Source organism: Geotrypetes seraphini, chromosome 7 (genome assembly GCF_902459505.1).
Source record: "Geotrypetes seraphini chromosome 7, aGeoSer1.1, whole genome shotgun sequence".
NCBI lineage: Eukaryota > Metazoa > Chordata > Amphibia > Gymnophiona > Dermophiidae > Geotrypetes > Geotrypetes seraphini.
Window position 1 is genome coordinate 86,221,657 of NC_047090.1, and position 16,981 is coordinate 86,238,637.

The window sequence follows — 16,981 nt, forward strand, 5'->3', positions numbered from 1 at the left end:
ATCATAGAGCTTGTTGCCTCGAATCTGGATTCTCTCTTTTTTCTTACAGTGACATGGTTTCACAATGTCTCCCAGCTACTTATTCAGTTTATTTGGCCCTGTGTTGTATGAACAAATAGGGAGTTGGCCTTGCCCGATTGGCCCCCTCTCGGTGTCGGACCTCTCCTGTGACCTTTAGCCATTTCCTGAAGTTCTCCTCCATTTTAATATTATTCAGCCTATCTACTTTCTTCTCCTTTATCACCCACTGTCACCCAATTCGACTTTCATAGACTTTTTATCTTTGCCTCTCTTCTGTTGAAAGGAGGTTGCAGCCTTTCACTGTTTTGTAATGACCACGCAATGACAACACATTTGCTGTAGCATAGATATGTTTTTAATAAGTAATAAATCAATAGCCAACATACAGAAAATTGGTTACACAGGAATTGTCAAGCAGAGGAGATGACCAGAGGCTAGTAGTCTATGAAGTCCCAGTCCGCTCTACCTGAGTTCTGCATGGTTTAGGTTTTTTATCCCTTTACATAAATGTTACTTAGATATTCTGATTGGTAGTTACATTGGCATTTTGATTGGTTATTTTACTTGATTGGTCACTTCTCATGTTACCCTGGGTCTTCACAAGACTTGGGTGTTGTCTGATAAACAACTCTCTTATCTCCCCTGACAGTTTGTCCTTGGAGCTAACCACCAGACCCACGAGTTTTATGTTGGTTATTTGTATGTCATTGCTGTGTGCTGCATAGTTATCATACAGCATAACAATGTGATTCCTACGCCTTTTCATCAAATTGTCAAGTTTCTGCAACCATTCAATCCACAGTGACTTCATCCATATGTTTTTGTTGCTTTCATATTCAACAGGCAGGCGTTTAATGTTTTTGAAGCACCGAGGATTTCAATTCTTCCTAATCACCCGTGGCTCGAGCTTTTCACTACCGTCCATATTGCAACTGAGCAGCAATGTCAATCATTCCTTTGGCACCTTGAAGCCAACAGTTTCACTGCATTTGAAAGCCAACGTTCCATCAGGGATAGGCCAGTCTCATCGGCGTTGAAAATGTTGCATGTTTCATTTCCACCAATGGCAACACTTCCATGACCCATCTTTCGGCACCAAACTCATCCGCGTCTTGTTTTTCGCCATGCTGCTTCTTAAATTTTATGCTGTTACGAACTTTCCACCTCTCTAGCCATCCATTTGTTGCATACATTCTGGTTCAGCAGGAACTTGTCTAACTTTGTCTTGAATCCCTGGAGGGTTTTTTCCCCATAACAGCCTCTGGAAGAGCGTTCCAGTTTTCTACCACTCTCTGGCATAAGCGGTTTGTGTACTTATCAGAATTGCAATTATCTGGAGTTTACGTCCATTGACTTTAATGTAAATAAAACAGGATCATGGTGGTAGGTTGCGGATAACCAAAATGTGCGCTTAACCAACATGCACTTAGGTGGAGTCGACTGTAGATGAAGTTTCAAGGAAATATCTTTTAAGTATTTCCCTTGGTATTATAGCAAACACCTGAGGGAAGTTAAACACAAATTATTATTAAGTATACAGGCAGTCACCACATTACAAATGCCCGACTTAAATACGACTTGTACTTAAGAATGTGATTGTGGCTTCATTTGATTTCACTGAGCAGTATTTCCAGTGGTTTAGAATCCTAAATTTCTCACACAGCATATTCAGGAATGATACATGATCACATAAAGAACAGTGTGTGGTTATGCATGCTTTACCTTAGCCTTAGAGGGAGCATGGTTCGAACAGTTGGCCCTTTTGTCAACTTGGAGCAGAGGTAAGCAGCAAGAATCTTAAAATCTACAAGTTCTGAGTTGCATACAAATCCATCTTAAGAACAGCTTTATAAATGTAACTCATTCTTAACCCGGGGACTGCCTGTACTATTCTCCAAAGATTCAAATTTTCTTCTCATATTGATAACATCTTTAACCACAGTATCTTGTACTAATTTTACGTCAACCAAGTCTTTTTCAACTTTAACAACTTGGGCATTCAGTGTCTCATTATCATCTCTCATTGATTTTAAATCATCTTCACATTTCTTTACTTTTAAATTTAAAGTTTGAATCTGTGGACAAATACATTTTCCCAAATTATCAACTAAAGTCCATAGAGAATCCAAGGTTACCTCAGCTGGCCTGGTCACCAGAAAATCCATTAAATGCAAAGCTGATACTTGGGCTGAAAGAGATTAACTTCCCACATAATTCCTGGGAGTGTCTCCAAACTCCCCCATCACTGCTGAAGGCAAAACAGATTCAATCTGAACAAGGATTTCTTCAGGACAGCTAATTTACAGCTCCTCTTATGATGATTATGTTTATTGTTCAATTGATGCACCACTTAATGCAATAGGTCAAAGCGGCTTACATGTATAATATATGGTATAAAAGCACATAGAATTTCCCTAATTGTCCCAGAAGGGCCCACAATCTAAGCTAAAGTGCCCAAGAAACAAACAAACATAGTAAAAAAAGTAGTAGAATAAAACAATCTCAATATTAAAAAAAAGAAAAGATATAGCGAAAGGAAAGGCAAAAAGTAAGAAGCTAATAAAAAATAAAACAAGCACATTAGCATAGCATTATCCAAAACAAAGGGCTCTGCTATCCTGCAATCGTGGAGAAGGTGCTCTCTCATTTGGGCTTAGAGTAACATCCAGCCCTGGGATTTCAAACAAGTTTCCACTCTGATCCAGAAACTCCAGTGGGCCACCTTCCGACACTTGCGTATCCCCCACTCTCCTTAGAAAGGTATCAATTGGTCCTTCTGTGGCAGATGTTAGACACTGTGAGGCTTTGGCTGCTATCTTCCCCTGCCGTTTTGGCATGTTGAAAACTACAGGAACAAGAAAAACACCAATGAGAGGAGTCAGCAACTGGTGTCAGGGGCATACCATCATTTTGGATCTCCCCCTCCCCCGGAGCTGAAATTTAAGGGTCTTTTTAAGGGTCCTTTTCTTGACAGTTGTGCTTCTCTGATTACAGACCAGTGTCCTTTCAAAACTCATTGAATGTATTGTGCTGGGAGTAACTGACCCAACACATCAATTCTGCAAACATTCTACACCCTCACCAGTCAGGTTTCCACCAAGGACACTCAACAGAGTGCCTCACTTTTGAATGATATCCCTGGTCAAGGGTTATTTCATTCTACTTATCACGTTAGACCTCAGTGTACTTTCTTATCTTGTGAGTCACTCTCTTCTCTTACATCGTTTGGTCTCTCTGAAATGGCTTTCTTATCTAACTGAATGATCTTTTTTAGTTATTGTCCCATAATCCTCCTCACTGTTCTCTTACATGTGGTGTTCCTCCAATCCTCTTTAACATCTTCCCATCCCTCTGGTTTCTTTAATTCAGTCTACTTATAAAGTTTTACAATATGCTGACGATATTCTGCTGGTCTCCTCACAGAATCCTTCCCATTTGGATATTTCACTAGTCCAATCCTGTTTGAATCAAATTAATGTTTGGATCATGTCTAATTGCTTTATCTTGAATCCTGCAAAGCCAGTATAGCATTTCGGATCACTGACAAATCTTTTTGCACCTCACTCATTCCCTTCAGAATACCCTGCTTCTGCTAGTAGACTTCTTTAAATATTTGGTGGTCACTTTTGATCACCAGGCTTCTTTTGAGAAGCATCTCTCTCTCACACAGTCAGATCCTGCTTCTATTCCCTTTGTCTTATCTGCTGACTTTGTAGCTTTCTGGATGATACCTCTTGTGCCATCCTTTTATGGTCTCTGGTTCCTTCATACATGGATTACTATTATATTATTCTCTCAGGTCTCTAAGGCTTGCCTAAAATGCCTTCAGAGAGTTAAAAAAAATGTTACCATTCACTTGCTTTCTTGTGCCCATAGAATAAACCACATATCCCTCCTTTTAGCCTGTTGCCACAGGCTCCCCATCATTTTTTTGCATCCAGTTTGATTCTAACTTTGGCACATAAGGTCCTTCTCACAGGTACTACTTTCTACCTTTTTGCTCTTATCTGCTCTTATTCCCCCCACTAGAGCCCTTTTGTTCATGGTCTTTGCCCCTTTTGGCACTTCCTTCTGTCCACCTGTCTTGCTTAGAATCAACATTCCACTCTGCCTTTTTTCTGCCTTTTAACATCCTCTCTAGAATGCCCTCTTGTTAGAGTTGTGTTCTGAGAAATCCTGTCCCTGTCTCTGTGCTCTCCTGAAGGCACATTTATTTGCTCTGGCCTATCCATTTATGTCATCACCTTGATTGATCGTTTTGACCTGCCCTGTATCTGGGGATCCCCCGCTCTCATACCTATCCTCTTCCTCTGTCCTATTGAAAATTATAGTTCTTCTTCAGCGTCTCTCCAGACTGGCACAGTTCACTGATGGGTAATAGCTCACCATGACCAGAAGGTGGAGACTGAGTCAAATTTTTGGTTGTAGTACAAGTGGCTGTGCAGTCCCTAATACACTCAGTCTGTTCTCAGTCTCCAGCAGGTGGTGATAAACTGTTGCAATCTTCCCTGGTTTAATATAGACCTGTTGGAAGTTGTTTAGTGGCCTTCTTGTCCCCGTCTGGTGCCAGAGCTTGGGGGAACCTTTTTGGGGGTCTGTCTGACTTCGGGGGTGTCATACTCAAAGGGTCACGAGTTGATTCCCTCCCCCCATTTCCTCCACCTCCCAAAAATTTTTCTAGAGGTGCCTCAGCTGTAAGCCTTGCCACCAATACCAGCAAGGCATATAGCTTAGAGAGCCAGTGGAGTCTGTTTAAAAAATCCTGAGGCAAGTCAGGTCTGAAGGGAAGCCTTCAATTGTCTATTATTGATTTTTATTACTAACCGGCACTTTTCTTTTAGCTGACTCATGTATTGCGCAATGAGCACTTTTAAAGGGAAAAAGTGTTCATTGTGCTCCAGATGTGAGGTTGATGCGGCTGGCATGTGTTTGTGGTGTGCTGGCCGCTGCAAATGGGAATCCTCGTCGGCTTTGGTTGTCGGCGTCCATGGATCCCCTTTGCGAGTGCCTCGCTCGCTGGCAGCAGGCAGTGGAGAAGCCCGGGCTTCTCTCGCTGCCCATATAGGGATTCCCCAGCCACCAACGGTCAGGGAAATAAGATTTCCCTTACCACCTATAGTGCTGGGGACTCCCTTACCGCTGCTGCCGGCTTGCCTGCTTTAGTGGCTGGGGCAGTTTAGGGCTCTCAGCCGCTGCAGGCCTCAGGGGAGTTTTTTTCACTGGGTTTTAACCAGTTTGGGCAGGAAGCTGCTCCATTTTGTCTGCAGCCTCAGGTGACCTTCCCCCTGTATTGGAGAGGCAGGGGCAGGTTTCTGCTGGGTTTCCTGCTTTGCCAATGAGTCACATTGGGCCTTGAGGGGGTTTTGCCCCTGATTTTGTGTTAGCCTTGTGCAAAGTTTATCTTCAGGTGGCCGAGGGTCCTGCTTCTGCCCCGGTGGTCTTGGGTTTTCCAGGGGGGGTTTCTCCCTCCGTGTCCACCCCTGTTCGGCCCCCCTCTGTGCCAGTTTCAATCCTGTCCCCCACCCAGTTTCGTCCAAGCAGGAAAAGGTGTTTTTTTTGTTTGGGGAGCTGTTTTCAGTTGAAGAGGACTTGGACCCCTTGGTGGACCTTTAAGATCCTCTCGGTGGGACGGATGCCACTGGTGGAGGTTTTTCGGAACCGCCTTGCTGGCGAGTATGCATCTGTGGTGCGCATTTTTCAGTGGGACAAGCTCCAGGAACTTATTTTTCAGGTTTCCTCATTTTGCATTTCAAGGAGGATGCAAAGTTGCTCCTGCTTGTGGTGGAATCCTGCTTTGGGGATCTAATTGGTCTCCCATTCTTTTCCTATGCATCAGGATATTCAGTATATTGTGCTAGTGCAATGGAAGGTACTGGAAATGCCTTTTCATTTTGTGCGGTCTATGGCCCACCTGTAACCCATTCCGGAGGGAGATAGGGATACCTTGCAGTCGCTCGTGGTGGATACGGTAGTTTTGGCCATCACAAAATGGCATACTGTGCCGGTAGAGGCCAGCTTGGCATTGTGGAGCTCTGAGGAGCGTAGGTTGGAGTCTTTTCTTAAGCAGAGTTTTGATGTGACTGCCCTGGCGGTCCAGGCGGCAATGTGTGGTGGTCTGGTGGCTCGGGCTTGTTTTTGGTGGTCTGAGCAGGTCCTTGACCGGGAGTCTGATGACTGGTCCTTGGAGGATCAGGAGTTAGCTAAGATTGAGATGGGCGCTTCTTATCTCTCGGATGATCTGTTGTAGGCTTCCGCCAAGTCCATGGCTCTTGGTGTGGCCATGAATTGTACCCTATGGCTCCGGACTTGGTCAGTGGATGCGGCATCGAAGGTGAAGCTTACGAAATTTCCCTTTCGGGGGTCTGTCTTGTTTGGCGAGGATCTGAACAAGTCGGTACAGACCTTGATCAACTCTTAAGATGCCCTGTCTTCCTGAAGACCGTGCTCGTCTGCCTGTGCGGGGTGGCATTGCTCGGGGGCATTTGTGTGATTTTCGCCAATACCGCCTTGGTTGTGCGGTGACTTCCTTTCCTTCCACCGGGTCTCCCCTTGGTCATTTCGTTCAGCGCATGCAGTCCTTTTGGAGGGCCCATTGGGCGCATGATTCCTCCACCGTTCCCTCCACTGCCTGCGCTACCCAATGACTCCTTGTGGGCTTTTTCCCTGGTGCCAGTAGGCGCAAGGTTGCGGGAGTTTTACCAGGGTGGGCCAAGATCACAATGGATCAGTCCTGGAGGTGATTTGGGATGGATATGCTCTGGAGTTTTCCCAGCCCTTTCCAAATTGCTTCCTATCCTTCTACTTGTCAGGCGGCATGGAAGAAGCGGGCTTTTCGTCAGATGCTACAAAGATTGCTAGACCTCAGAGTGGTAGTTCCAGTGCCTCCTCAGGAGTTTTATACCAGCAGGTATTCCATTTACTTCGTTGTGCCCAAGAAAGAGGGGTTTTTTCGACCCATTTTTGATCTGAAGGGAGTCAACAGGGTGTTCTGGGTTCCTTCTTTTCATATGGAAACTCTGAGATCTGTCATTCTGATTGTTCAACTGGGAGAATTCCTGACTTCTCTCAATCTGATGGAGGCCTGTTTGCATGTTCCGATTTGCGCCTCCCATCAGAAGTTCCTTCGCTTTGTGATCCTGGGATGGCACTATCATTTTTGTGCGCTTTCTTTTGGCCTGGCCATGGCTCCCGCGGACATTCACCAAGATTACTGTGATCATGGTTGCGGCCTTGCACAAAGAGGGCATTCTTGTTCATCCCTATCTGGATGATTGGTTGATCCGAGCAAAGTCTTTTCAGGAGAGTTCCCGGGTTATGGCTCGGGTTGCTGGGATGGGTTGCTGGGATGGGTTGTCACTGTCCAAGAGCCAGTTGGACCCCCAATTCATCAGCTTGGGGAGGTCTTCCTTCCAGAGTCCCGAGTGAACAAGTTGCAGTCGCAGATTTGCCTACTGATAGCTTCCTGGTGTCCTCGGGCGCAGGATTTTCTCCAGGTCTTGGGGTCAATAGCGGCCTCCCTGGACGTGGTTTAATGGGCCCGGACTCGCATGCGGCAGCTTCAGTATGCTATGCTTTGGGGGTGGTCACCTCAGTTGCACAATCTGGACTCTCCCGTTCCTCTTCAGGTGTAGTTCATTGCAGCCTCCGTTGGTGGCTCCATTCTTCCAATCTGGTGCGGGGAGTGAGTCTGGATCAGTTCCAATGGACAGTGCTTCTCACAGATGCCAGTTTCCTCAGTGTCTCGGTCACTTGGCTCAGGGCAGCTAGTCGCTGGAAGAGACGTCTTGGTCGATCAGTGTTCTGGAGACCAGAGCCATCCTGCTGGCATTACTTGTGTTTCAGATGTTGCTGATGGGCAAGTCGGTCTGGGTTCTCTTGGACAATGCCACGGCAGTGGCTTACGCCAATTGTCAGGGGGGAACCAGTAGTCATCTGGTGGCGCAGGAGGTGACACTGCTCATGGTCTGGGCAGAGACTCATCTTCTGGACATCTCAGTTTCCCACATACTAGGAGAGGAGAATGTCCAGGCAAAATCCCGGAGAGTGGTGTCTCGGTCCCGCTACCTTTGAGTTGATTGTGCAGGCTTGGGGGTCAGCTGGTTATGGACCTGATGATTTTAGTGTCAATGCCAAAGCACCATGGTTCTTCAGTCAGCAAAGAGATAGTCAGGCTGAGGGGCTGGATGCGCTGGTGCAGCCTTGGCTGGCAGGGGCCTCCTGTATGTATTTCTTCCGTGGCCGATGGTGGACAGAGTCCTCCTTTGTATTGCTCGGCATCCCGGCCGCGTGATCCTGGTGGCTCTGGACTGGCCCAGGTGCCCGTGGTACGCAGATCTAGTTTGTCATCTCGAGGCAGATCCTGTTCTGTTGCCCCTCTCGTCTGACTTTCGGACTCAGAGCCCCATTGCAATGTTTGATCCAGGTCCCTTTTTTCTTACGGCTTGGTTCTTTAAAGGGAACGCCTAGGTAAGAAAGGTTATTTGGATAAAGTGATCTCCACTCTCTTGGGGTCCTGGAGACTTCCACTTCTCGGGCTTATGTGTGTGTCTGGCGTATCTTTGAGGAGTGGTGTGCTGTGCGTGGAGTGGTTTCCATTTATGCTTCTTTGCCTCACATCTTAGAGTTCTTGCAGTCTGGCCTGGACAGGGGCCTGGCCTGGCCTTCTCTTCAGGTTCAACTTGCGGCTTTGTCTGCATTTCAGTTTGTTGCAAGGTTAGTGTTTAACATCTTTTCTGAACGTGATTCGCTTTTTGAGAGCGGCCAAATTGCTTCAGCCTCTGGTGTGGCCTTCTATTCCGGCCTTGGATCTCATTCTAGTCCTGTCCGTACTTGTGTGCGCCCTCCCTTTGAGCCCATAGGTTTTTGCTCGTTGAAAGACCTTACTCGTTATGGCCACCAGGAAGATCGCTTTAAATCTGCGAGATGTGTTTCCGAACTATAGACTTTTTCTTGTAGTCTTCCCTTCCTGGAGTTTTCTAGGGAGCGCGTTATGCTGAGGCCTGTTCCTTCGTTTCTGCCAAAGGTGGGTTTGCCTTTTCATGTCAACTAGTCCGTAGTCCTCCCAGTTTTGGGTAGTCGGGAGGTGCTCTGTGGAGCAGAGGCAGTTGTGCAAGTTGGATGTCTGTCAAGTCCTTCTTTCTTATGTTCAGCGGACCCAGGAGTTCCAGAAATCGGATCGTCTTTTTGTCCTCTTAGCGGGTTCTGGTAAGGGGGATGTTGCTTCCAAGGCTACCATTGCGATCTGGATCAAGGAGGCTATCGCTTCAGCATACCTTCTTCAGAAGAAGCTTGTTCGGATTTTCTCAAAGCTCATTCCACTTGGGAGCAGGCAGCTTCTTGGGCTGATTCTTCTCTTGTGCCTCCAGTGGATTTCTGTAAAGCTGCAGTTTGGTCTTCTCTCCATTCCTTTGTGCGTCACTACCATGTGGACGTTTCAGGCGCATTGGGATATGATGCTCACTTGGTGTTTTCTTGTGGCGGCTCTTTGGGGGTCCCACCCATGATGGGTACTGCTTTGGTACGTCCCATCAGTGAACTGTGCTGGTCTGGAAAGACGCTGAAGAAGCAGAAATTAGGTTCATACCTGCTAAGTTTCTTTTAGTCTCTCTAGACCTGTTCCTTTGGGATTCACGTGAAGAGTGTGGGTTTTTTCTGCAGATCTTGTGTTTTTAGGAGGGTAGGGGAGATTAAAAGAACAGTGGCTTTGGCATAGTTGGTGAGCTGTTGGGACATTTGCTGAAGGTACTTCTATGTAATTTCCAACAGTATGGCTCTATGTTAGTTGTTACTCCTTTTGGGAGTGTTGTTACTGTTATGATTAGCACTTCTTAGTTTATTAGTTCTGCTTGGCTATTCTGCACAGCCACTTGTACTACAGCCAAAAGTTTGCTTCAGTCTCCACCTGCTGGTCATGGTGAGCTATTACCTATCAGTGAACTGTGCCGGTCTGGAGAGAATAAAAGAAAGAAAATTAGCAGGTAAGAACCTAATTTCTCCTTTTTTGCCTGACTTTAGATGTTGATGATGTATACCGTTCTGATTTGTTTTAAACTAGTACTTTGGAGAGATTAAGTGTTTTTCTGTTTGTAGGATGTGGACATGAGTTCCAGAAGATTTCAGTTGATAAGTCGTTTTCACGAGGCTGGAGCCGTGATCAACCTGGGCAAGCCCCAATGAGACAGCGTAGTGCCACCACCACTGGGTCTCCAGGCACAGAAAAAGCTAGAAACATTGTGCGGCAGAAAACAGTTGGTATGTACTAAACTTGACAAGTCATTGAAGTCTGGGGAACATTTAACACTATAAACCTAGTGGGGGTTACAGTCAGGGTTTCCTGTTTAATGAAGATCAACAGCTCATTAAAATCCCTAATATTCTGACAGGTCTTTTCTTGGATTAGAGACAGAGATTAAAAAGTCATCACTTTTACAAGATAGCTTCATGCTGTCATGACTCTACTGATTCTGTGTTTCGTTTTTCTGCTGGCCCAGTTGAACATTTTTTCCAACAGGCTCTGTTATTTTTTTTTTAGCATAATATATTTTTTTTTTCTTCTGATCTAATCTAAAAATGTTCATGTTTTCTCTTATTTAATTCCCTAATGGGTTTTTCAGCTCATTTAAGTTTTACAATTTAACATTTCTGCTTAGTTGAATCCCAGCCAACCCAAAGGGACATTGAATGAGGCATCTGTACTCTAAAGTGAAAAGTGTTTTGTTGTTCGAATTTGCCTCCAGCCAAGTTTTCTTTTTCTTGATTTAGTCTGAGCAATGGCTCTAAAGACTCTTCACCAATAAGGCGAACTAATAAATTTAGCACGCTGTAAAGGTTAGCGCGTTCTAAATGTTAAGGCATCCATAGAATATAATGGGCGCCTTAGCATTTAGTGTGTGCTAAATCGATTAGTGCACGCTAAATTGGTTAGCGCGCCTTAGTAAAAGGACCCCTTAAGCACCCTACAGCTGAGAATGATGCATGTAAACCGTTCTGAGCTCCCCTGGGAGAACGGTATAGAAAAATGAATAAATAAAAAAAAATAAATATTTAGGGAGAGAGCTTTTTAACCTTCTCTGTTTCTATCACTGGTCCGAAACCCTGCAAATGTTGTTGTTTTTTCAACTCCCTTGTGACTTTTGAAATTTTCCTTTGTCAATGTTCTGTAAGTAAAAAAAAAAAAAAAGTGGTAATTTTAGAATTCTTCAGAAACTTTCAGGATACTTATAAGAAACTGTTGATGGAGAGCGACAACCCCTTTTGATACACTCAGCGCTGGCATCATTTACTATGATTCTACAAATACCACAGTAACAGATTAGTTAATCATAGCATGTCTTTAACAACTGTAAGAGCAGATGATGCATAATACATAAAAGTAATGAAAATATAATGAGAAATAAGATCACATTTGAAAACGATTGCTAAATTATGTACAATAAAGCCTTGAAAGAAATAACAATACTGTGAATATTTAGAGCTCCCCTCCCCAGATAAAAATTAAGGCAAATCTATAAAATTACTGAATAACTAGCCATGATATTTAGGGATTCTTTATTGGTCAAATCAAAAATTCAGGATTAATTTGTTAAACAAAAAGGTAACATAAAATAAACAAGTCTTTACTGAATTCCTAAACAGGAAAAAACCCATTGCTAGATAGACTTTTTCTGGAAGGAAATTTCAGAAACATGTAGCAGCGTGCTTATGTGTGACTTGATTTATATCCAATGGAAGAGAAATCAAGAGGAAAACAAACACTAATTGAGGTATTACAGCTCAAAAACTGCTCCTTAAGATATGAATGACAGAGACTGTTCAAGACTTTATAGACTAATAATATCGTGGAATCAGACAGATATCAAATTGGTATTCGGTGCAGATTTCTGAATATCAGGCTACTATGAGAATGCAGATTATACTTAAATAATTCAGAGATCAGCTGCACTTGTTTTGAAACTTCTGAATATTCTTAGTAGGCAATTCAATTTTTAATGAATTAAAGTAATTGAATAATTAGTAATACATACATTGCTGTTGCAAGGTCAGGTTGCATTCATAGAGATAAAGCTGGGTTATATAGGTCATTTGCAGAAAATTCTGCCTCCATAATTAATCTTGCATCAATCCAAAACATCAATGTCTTGGTCAGCTTCACTCATGAACACTAGGGACCAGCAGTGTGCTTTTTCACCTCTTACATTCCCTTTAGATTGAGCTCTCCAGTACTCAGAGGCTACCAGGGTTTTCAGGCATAGGACCAATGTACTCATTGCAGGGAAAAGTAGACACAGGATGTCCAATAAGAGAACTGCTGAGCATGGAACCAAAGCTGAATCAACAAGCAGAGTAGATATATTACAGGGAGACCAGCAGAGGTCAAAACACCAAGAAGCAGCAAATGACAAAGGTATTCAGAGGCTCAGAGGAGACCTACTGTATCTAAGGGCAGGGTAAGTGGAGAATTCTGGTGTTATCTAGGTGCAGGAAGCCAGAAAGCAGAGGAACCAGTCAGAGTAAGGGCATTCAAACTGGCCCAACTATGATGCATGAGATCATAAGCTCAAGAATAGTGAAGGAAGAAGCCTGAACTTGCTTTTTGTTTGGAATCAGCCTTCTAGATGCATGATAATCGCCAAACTTCTGAGCTTGTTAGAGAGTGTCTCCCCTCTAGTTTTGGAGAACATAGAACCCTCGTCGCTGTCTCTAACATATAAGATGACTTTTTTTTTTTCCTCTTTAGACTCCTGTTAGCTTGAACCTAAGGGAATATATAATATAAACAGGTTAGTTGGTAACTAGGTTGATAAAATGAAAATTATACAATTAGGCTGAGCTTCAGAAAGTTTTTGAAATATGTTTTTCTCTGAAAATTCATGTACTTGCTTTGTGATTTGATAATAGAAGGGAGTGAATTCCAGCACAAAGCAACTTGGTAAGATAATAAAATTGGATGATATCTCTCACCAAAGGCAAGTGTCATTTCAGATTATTTTTTGAATGAAGAGATTTTCTCAGCAAAGATAACTCTATTAAATGCATCATAAAACTAAGTGCCAAAACTGAAAGAATCCTAAATCCTATAGAGCACATTTTAAACTGAATGCAAGTTCTAATAGGAGGAAAATGCAGTTCTTTCAACAAGGGGGGTAACTCTGCAAACCTTTTATCATTGCAGGCTTGAAATGTTTGCAGGCATTTCCAAATTTTTTAGATTAATAGATCTAGGGAATATTGTTATAGCCCATGTACAGAAGAACCATTACTTGTATAATATTTCTTTAATGGTCTTCTCAAGAAGCAGCGTAAACAGAATATTTAATTGTAAACTTTTGGAACAAATTCCCTTATGGTTGTAAATAAATATTAAAATGCAGGGGTAAAATGAAACCTTGGAATATGCCACTGTATAGCTGACAGGAAAAGAACTACAGCTTCCAAATTCGTTTTCTGCGTTCTTTTGGTCTGAAAGAAGTTAACAATTTAAATGTTACTCTCCCAGTAGGTCTCCCTTCTAGATGGTTAGATAGTGTCTTCTGATCAAATGTATCAAAGGCATCTCTAAAACTTAATAAAACTACTGTAGTAATGAATTACTAAATTTAATTCTCAGTAAATCATTGATTAGGGTTGTTAAAAGTGGTTTCTTGAACTATTGCCTGATCTCAATACCTGCTCAAAATGAATCCAGAAAAAAGTGATCTCCCCTCTCCCCCAGTTAGAAATGGGATATTATAGACTGGTGTATAATTTTCTACATTACAATGTAACAGAGGTTTCTTAGTGAGACAGTGTAATACTGCTGGTTTTAAGTAGATAGGCATAATTCTCTGACATAACATGGGGTTTACCACCTGTTTGAATTCTAACAAGCCCCCTTTCACTATTTTCAAAAGCTAGGAGAAGCAGGTGGTAGGCTTGATATTCATTCATACCATAACCACCCATTTCTAAAAAAAAAAAAAAAAAAGCCTGTAGTGAAGATGTGCAGGAATTTTAATTGCTTATCATGATGAGTTTTGAATGTCCAGAACTGAGCAAATAGACTTAATTGTCACAGCTCATAGCCCAACTGCAAAGAAGGCGGCTGTACTAAATTGCCTAAATACCTTTTTTTCAGATGGTCAATTATCAACATGTAATGAATCTCTCCAAAAGGGTTGTGGCTCAGGGTGACAGCTGTCTGTTGCAAAAGCTGTTTAATCTCCTCAAAACATTTCCCTAAGAATATAGACAGGTATAAGAATCCCCTGATGGCCCATCTATATAATTTAGAGCAATGTCTTTTGTCACATACATAATATATCACTTTAAAAATGAATGATGAAGGTTATTTGTCATAATTATTACACTTTGGCAGAAATAGGTCTCTTCTGTCATTCCATAAGAAGACAAATCGTAGTTCAAGTTTCAAGTTTATTAGGTTTTATATACCGCCTATCAAGGCTATCTAAGCTGTTTTACAATCGGATACGCAAGCATTTTCCCTATCTGTCCTAGTGGGCTCACAATCTATCTAACGTACCTGCCACAAACATAGGGACTAATACATTTAGCTTGTTTTAGAGTCATGAGGGGCAAATTCTATAAACAGCTTCCCAATTTTAGGCGGCCTACAGCTGTCTAACCACCAATTGGGACGAATGTTTGGTGGTTTGTTTTTTTTTAATCATCCCGAGCAGGCCGCCTACATTGTAAGTGCCAACATGAGCCTAAGGCTAGGCGTGGGTGTGGTTTCATCTGGAAGTAGCCTTAGGTAAGCTTAGGTGGCTCTAGGCGCCTCCGTAAGCTTACAATAGAAACATAGAAGATGACGGCAGAAAAGGGCTACAGCCCATCAAGTCTGCCCACTCTACTTACCCACCCCCTTTCTATGCCCTAATGACCCAATTTCCTTATCTTGACCCTCATAGGGATCCCACATGGGTATCCCATTTATTCTTAAAGTCTGGCACGCTGTCTGCCTCGATCACCTGCACTGGAAGCTTGTTCCAATGCAGGTGCAGGTGCCTGAAATGTAAGCCAGCAAAATGCTGAACTACATTTCAAACAGACGCGGCTGCTGAATTTATTGCGGCAAGGGATAGCAGCTGTGGCAACCTGTTCCCCCTCCCCCCTCGCGAAGCCTAAGGGTTGGAGGGACGTCCAGTCCCTCCTGTCAGAGCCCCCCATCCTTGCAAAGATCGTTTGCAGGAGGGATGCGCAGTCCCTCCTACCAGAACCCCTACACCCCCTGCCAAACATCATCAGCAGGAGGGGTGCCCAGTCCCTCTTAGTCCCCCCCCCTAAAAAAAAGATCATCAACAGGAGGGATGCCCAGTCCCTTGTGCTGGAACCACCACACCCCCTGCCAAACATCGTCAGCAGGAAGGATGGCCAATCCCTCCTGCCAGAACCCCCCATCCCCGCAAAAATCTCCAGCAGGAGGGATGCTCAGTCCCTCCTGCCAGAACTGCCCCCGCAAAGATCGTCGGCAGGAGGGATGCCCAATCCCTCCTGCCAAAACCCCCCCATTTGCCCCGCAAAGAACACAGTCAGTAGGGATGCTCAATCCTTCCTGGTGGAACCCTCCCAATTCCTGCAAAGATCACTGGCAGAAGGGATGCCCTGTCCCTCCTACTGCTTCCCCCCCCCCCAAAGATCATCAGCAGGAGGGATGCCCAGTCTCTCCTACCGGAACCTCCACACCCCTGCCCCAACATTGTCAGCAGGAAGGATGCCTAATCCCTCCTGCCAGAACCCCCCTCCCAAATATCATCAGCAGTAGGGATGCCTAGTCCCTCCTGCTGGAACTCCTCCTTGAAAAGTAGCCCCCCCCAAACCTTATTGAGAAGGCTGGCAAAAGGCATTCTTCCTGCCTCCAGCCAGCTGGCCTACCTTCACTAGAATGGGATGTATTGGGAGTGGCCTAAGATTCCGATTGGCCAGATCCCTTAGGCCCTTAGTGCACAGTTTGTTGAAACACAAGGTTAATGTAGAATTTTAGCTCCTTAATGCAATAACCAAATTTCATGCAAAATACTGCTCCATTAAAACGTATGCGCTGTCAAAACAAATAATACACACCACTACAATAATGTGCAATCGTTTGCCAGATTGAAGTGCAGCATATCTCCTCTCCTGCAAGTGTAGTGATTGGCTCATGCACTGACAGAAAGGGAGAGAAAAAAATCCTGCTGCCTCTCTCCAGGTTCCTTCCACTTCCCAACACCCCCTCAAAAATCCCTGGCATTGTGGTCAGGCTTTCACTTCTCTGCATCTGCACTGAATAGGGAATTAGCCTTATTATAATGATTTTAAGTATGCTATGTATTCATGGCTCTGTGCAGAATTAGCTTTTGCTGAAATCCCTTTTTTATATTTTGCACCCCCAAAATTGTACACACAAGCTGTGCTAACCCTGTACAAAATCTGAGCACATTTTTCTTATTGGCACCATTGTTTTTACAGTGCATACAGTTATGAAAGTTTATTCTGTCAAGCTTATATACTTGAAGATGGCACCTTTACTGCATTTTAATGACTACATTTTGAGATTTCCACCATCATCTTTCTAATTGTCAGGCATGTTTCATATTCCTCAATTTGTTTGCAAACTTGTTAGTAAGAAATTTAAGTGAAACTGTGCTATTTTGTCGGTATTGGTTAACTTGTTATACCAGATTGTTATTGGTAACCTGATGTCCTCAAAGAACATCTGTACAAATAAGCAGGTAATCTGATGTCCTCAAAGAACATCTGTACAAATAAGCAACTTCACTGTCCTAATAAACTTTTCTTACGTTTTCTAAACAAGTTAGCCCATTGATTTGGGGGTTCTATTTTTTTTTTTTAAGTTTATAGACTTATCAATTATAAACCAAGAAAAACATTTGTACAGCAAAGCCAAAAAAGAAGTTTGAGAGAAAAATTCCTTTCTTCCTCCAACAGGAAATTACTAAATCAAAGAAATTTAAATCATTATAGT

General features: G+C 43.4%; 1 protein-coding gene across 9 annotated transcripts in view; it reads left to right on the forward strand.

Annotated features, from left to right (window-relative positions):
* The window catches only part of RALGAPA1 (Ral GTPase activating protein catalytic subunit alpha 1), a 678,446-nt gene that overhangs the window by 134,496 nt on the left and 526,969 nt on the right, over positions 1-16,981 (forward strand). For all 9 annotated transcript variants that reach the window (XM_033952521.1, XM_033952520.1, XM_033952524.1 and 6 more), the window contains one exon: positions 10,111-10,272. In XM_033952521.1, coding sequence (XP_033808412.1) covers positions 10,111-10,272 — 162 coding nt within the window. The remainder of the gene's footprint in view (positions 1-10,110; positions 10,273-16,981) is intronic.